This window comes from Sinocyclocheilus grahami, unplaced genomic scaffold, assembly GCF_001515645.1.
Source record: "Sinocyclocheilus grahami isolate Dianchi unplaced genomic scaffold, SAMN03320097.WGS_v1.1 scaffold240.1, whole genome shotgun sequence".
NCBI classification, from domain to species: domain Eukaryota; kingdom Metazoa; phylum Chordata; class Actinopteri; order Cypriniformes; family Cyprinidae; genus Sinocyclocheilus; species Sinocyclocheilus grahami.
This window is the reverse complement of record NW_015505419.1, coordinates 1025119-1029211: the sequence shown is the minus strand read 5'-3', so window position 1 is coordinate 1029211 and position 4093 is coordinate 1025119. Positions and strand designations below refer to the sequence as shown.

The 4093-nt window shown below is 46.2% G+C and overlaps 1 protein-coding gene across 1 annotated transcript; it reads right to left on the bottom strand.

Annotated features, from left to right (window-relative positions):
* Nucleotides 1-527: 527 nt before the first annotated feature.
* LOC107597905 (potassium channel subfamily K member 1-like) lies at nucleotides 528-3111 on the bottom strand. The gene is made up of 5 exons (XM_016289110.1): nucleotides 3017-3111; nucleotides 2736-2899; nucleotides 1853-2209; nucleotides 1117-1512; nucleotides 528-871 (listed from the first exon to the last, which is right to left on the bottom strand). Exons 1-5 carry the CDS (start codon nucleotides 3109-3111, stop codon nucleotides 528-530), a joined length of 1356 nt encoding a protein of 451 aa, XP_016144596.1.
* Nucleotides 3112-4093: the final 982 nt, after the last annotated feature.

Below are 4093 nucleotides of genomic sequence, written 5' to 3'. Positions count from 1 at the left end.
AAATATATATATATATATATATATATATATATATATATATATATATATATATATATCCATCCAAGTCCGAACACTGACTACTTATAAAATATTGTTTCTTTTTTTAATCAGTATCTAGTTTAGAATGTAATATAAAAATATATAAATTTAATATGATTGCTTGATAAATAAATAAATAAATAAGAAAAGCTTTGTATTTGTATATGATATGTGTAGACTTAAATATTAGGATTGCAATAAATCTAAAATCTAAAATACAAATATATCATGCATTTAGTAAATTGACTACATACTTAAAAGAAAAAAGAAATGCATAATCCAACAAGTTTAAATGAATGAAGTTTTGCATACTTAATCCAACAAGTTCAAAAGAATGAATGAATGATTAAATAAATAAACTTTTGTATTGACTCTTCACAATCCAAAGAGTATTAAAGAAAAGGAACCGATATCGCCACCTACTGGTTTCCAGCTTCATTCGTAGATATAATTTATTCTTCTTACAATGTCCAGTTCCATTGTATCAGTTATGAAGTGGAAGTGGATTGACACAGATCTGGTTTTAGTGAAGGGGGAATATTTTCTTTGGTGGCTGCTATGGGTGTCAGGTCAAAGACTGGTGGCAGCTCTATTGTTGGAGTGGCAGGTGAGTCTGTGAAAGCAGGGGAGATGGTGGATATAGGAAGGGTGTAATGAGGTTCCTCCTCTGCACCTGTCATGTCTCCACTGAGCACAAGCTCATCCAAACCCACCCCCTTCAGCTCACCCTGCCGCGGTCCAGCGAAAAAATGCATGATGGCTTGAACCTGCTGCAGTTCCCAGCAACTTTCCATAACCACAAGCAAGACAATCAGTCCAACCATCAGGTAACCTGAAAAAGAGGGTCTAAATCAGGGTTTCTTAAGGTTTTATAAAAAAGTAAATTTAAGACTTTTAAGACCAAGTAAAGTAAATTTAAGTCAATATGGTCTCTAAATAAAATTTCAAAGTTTGAAAATACAACTTTCTAATAATCTCCATCACTTTTTTCAATTCATTTGACTAACTAACTAACTAAAAGCTTAATAAGGCTTGGGTATATCTCTACTCCCAACCACTACAATATACATAACTTACAGGAGGTTGCAAACTCCAGCCACTGACGTGCTGCTCGGCTTTGTGTCCTGCCGGGCAGATAGTCAACAAGTCCTGTGGTGCTAAGTGAGATAAAACAAAAATATAGCGACTCCAGGTAATTCCAGTCGTTCTCCAGCAGGCAGAGGGCACCAGCAGGCAGAAGAAAGAACAATGTCGCTGTGCAAAAGGCCAGAAGGCTGCAGTGCAGCAACGCTGCATGGTTGCGAGACAGTCCCCAGAAGACTTGAAGGTTGTGAATAGGGGTGTGTGTTACCCAGGGCAGGAGGGCATGAGTGAGGCTGGACAGCAACAGCAGGGTGAAGGGGATTCCCACAAGACAGTACACAACACAAAACAAACGGCCCTCATCCGAAAGAGGCACAGTGGTGCCATAACCTGCAGGGTTATTACAGTTAAATAATACCATAAATAAGTATTTGTTACTTGAAATAAAAAAATCCTAATAAATTTAAATAAAAATTATTTTAAATAATATTTCAGCTAGATGCCAAAGCAACATTTCTCACCATCTCAACTATAACAGTATATCACTGATACTAAAATAAAACGGCTTGGAGAGCAGGGACATCTAGACTGTAAAATCTGGCAAACGTGGACGGCGACGACCAGCCGGCGGCCGCACATATCTCACCAATAGAGATTCCGCTGGACCAAGCCTAGGAGGAGGCCATTCCTCTAGTGGAGTGGGCCCTCCCACCTATGGGGCATTGCAAACCTTCTGAGGCATAAGCCAAGGCTATAGCATCAATTATCCAGCGGGACAGTCTTTGCTTTGTAACCGGCAACCCCTTAGAGCGACCTCCAAAGAAAACGAAAAGCTGCTCCGACTGTCTGAACAGGCTGGAGTGTTCAAGATATATTCTCAGGGCCCTGACAGGGCAGATAACCTGCTCACCATCTGCAGCGGGGAGCGCCAGCAGGGTAATAACTTGGGCTCTGAACGGAGTTGAGAACACCTTTGGAACGTATCCATGTCTAGGCTTGAGGACAGCTTTACAGTCACTAGGCCCAAACTCCAGACAGGAAGCACTGATTGACAGTGCTTGTAAGTCACCCACTCTCTTGACCGATGCTAGTGCCAGAAGCAGAGGCACTATGCTTCAGTGACAAATGGCATAGTTCGGCCGAATGTAGTGGCTCAAACGGAGGACCCCGTAGGGCCCTAAGGACTATTGACAAGTCCCAGATTGGTACAGTCTGAGGACGAGGAGGATTTAATCTCCAGGCGCCCTTCAAGAACTTAACGATCAGACAACAAACTTTGCCGATCGAATGGCCAGCTTCGAGGGAATGATTCGCTGCAATAGCTGCCACGTAAACTTTGAGTGTGGAAGTGTGGAGTGTGGAGTGTGGAACTTGTCCAGCAACTCTTGTAGAAAGGAAAGCACGTGGGACATGTCACAAGATACTGGGTCCAGGCTCCGTGCAGTACACCAGTCACGAAAGACTGACCATTTAAGGGTGTAAAGGCGTCCTGTAGACGGTGCTCTAGCCTCTAAAATGGTATTATTTATTCTCGCTGGGAGCTGCGTAGAGACTCCCGTCGAGGCTCCATACATGAAGGCTCCACAGCTCTGGCCGGGGATGCCAAATCATGCCTTTCGCCTGCGAGAGAAGATCTAATCTCAGTGGTATCGGCCACGGGCAGCTACTGAGAGCTGCACTAACTCGGGGAACCAAGCCTGGTTCCTCCAGTGTGGGGCCACCAAGAGAACTAAGAATTTCTTCTCCCTGACCTGTTTGATGACCTGAGGAAGCAGGGCTATTGGGGGGGGAAGGTGTACAGGTGAGCACTGGGCCAATCGTGGGCCAGAGCATCTCGCTGCATCGAGAAATAAGTTGGGGAGTGAGAGGTGTCTTCTGAGGCGAAGAGGTCTACCTCTGCCTTCCCGAAGACAGATCAAATTTCTTGAACCGTATGAGGATGTAGGGTCCCCATTCTCCTGGAGTCACATTGCCTCTGGACTGCGCCATGGTTCAGACTGCCCGGCACGTGAACCGCTTTTAGAGAAAGGAGTTCGTTCTGTGCCCAGAATAGGAAGTGTCAAGCCAACCTGTAAAGGGAGTGAGACCTCAGACCGCCTTGGCGATTGATGTATTCTACCACTGTCATGTTTTTCGAATGGACCAGGACATGGTGCCCGCGTATGGCCGGCAGGAAGGTTTTCGGGGCCAGAAAAACTGCTAGGAGCTCTAGACAGTTTATATGCAGGCGCCGGATGCCGGATTGCCCTCCAGCAGAGCTTCCCAACCTAAGTTGGAAGCATCTGTCGTAACCACCTTCCTCTTGGAGGTCAGTCCCAACCGTACGCCTGACTGAAACAGGCGTGAAGTTGTCCAAGGGGCCACAGCGTTGATACAGCGATGGTTTACCTTGATATAAAAGCGGCCCAGGCACCAAGTGTGGGGCGGGACTCTGGCTTTGAGCCAAAATTGGAGAGGCTGCATGTGAAGCAGGCCCAAGGGAATCGCAGCGGAGGTGGCTGCCATGAGGCCGAGCAGCCTCTGGAAAACATTGAGGAGACGAGACGTTCCTGGTTTTAGGGACGCCACCAGTCGCTGAATAGTCAGGGACCATTCCGGCGTGACCCAAGCCCGCATCTGGGCAGAGTCCAAAATTGTCCCCAGTAAGACCACTCGCTGTCTGGGGAACAAATGACTCTTCAGAAGGTTGATGTTCAACCCGAGGCGCTCCCAAGTGGCTGAGTAACAGCGCTCTGTGAGCGACTAATTCCCGTTCTGATCTGGCCAGGATCAGCCAGTCGTCGAGGTAGTTGAGTATGCAGATTTCCATCTGCTTCTGAGGGGAAAGAGCTGCGTCTATGCACTTCATAAAAGTGTAAGGGGGCAGAGACAGTCCAAATGGTAGGACTGTATATTGGTAGGCTTGCACCCATTGAGAGAGAGCCGCTGCTCCGCTGTTTCTTCCTCTTAGGAGAGAAAGGAAACGGGAGAG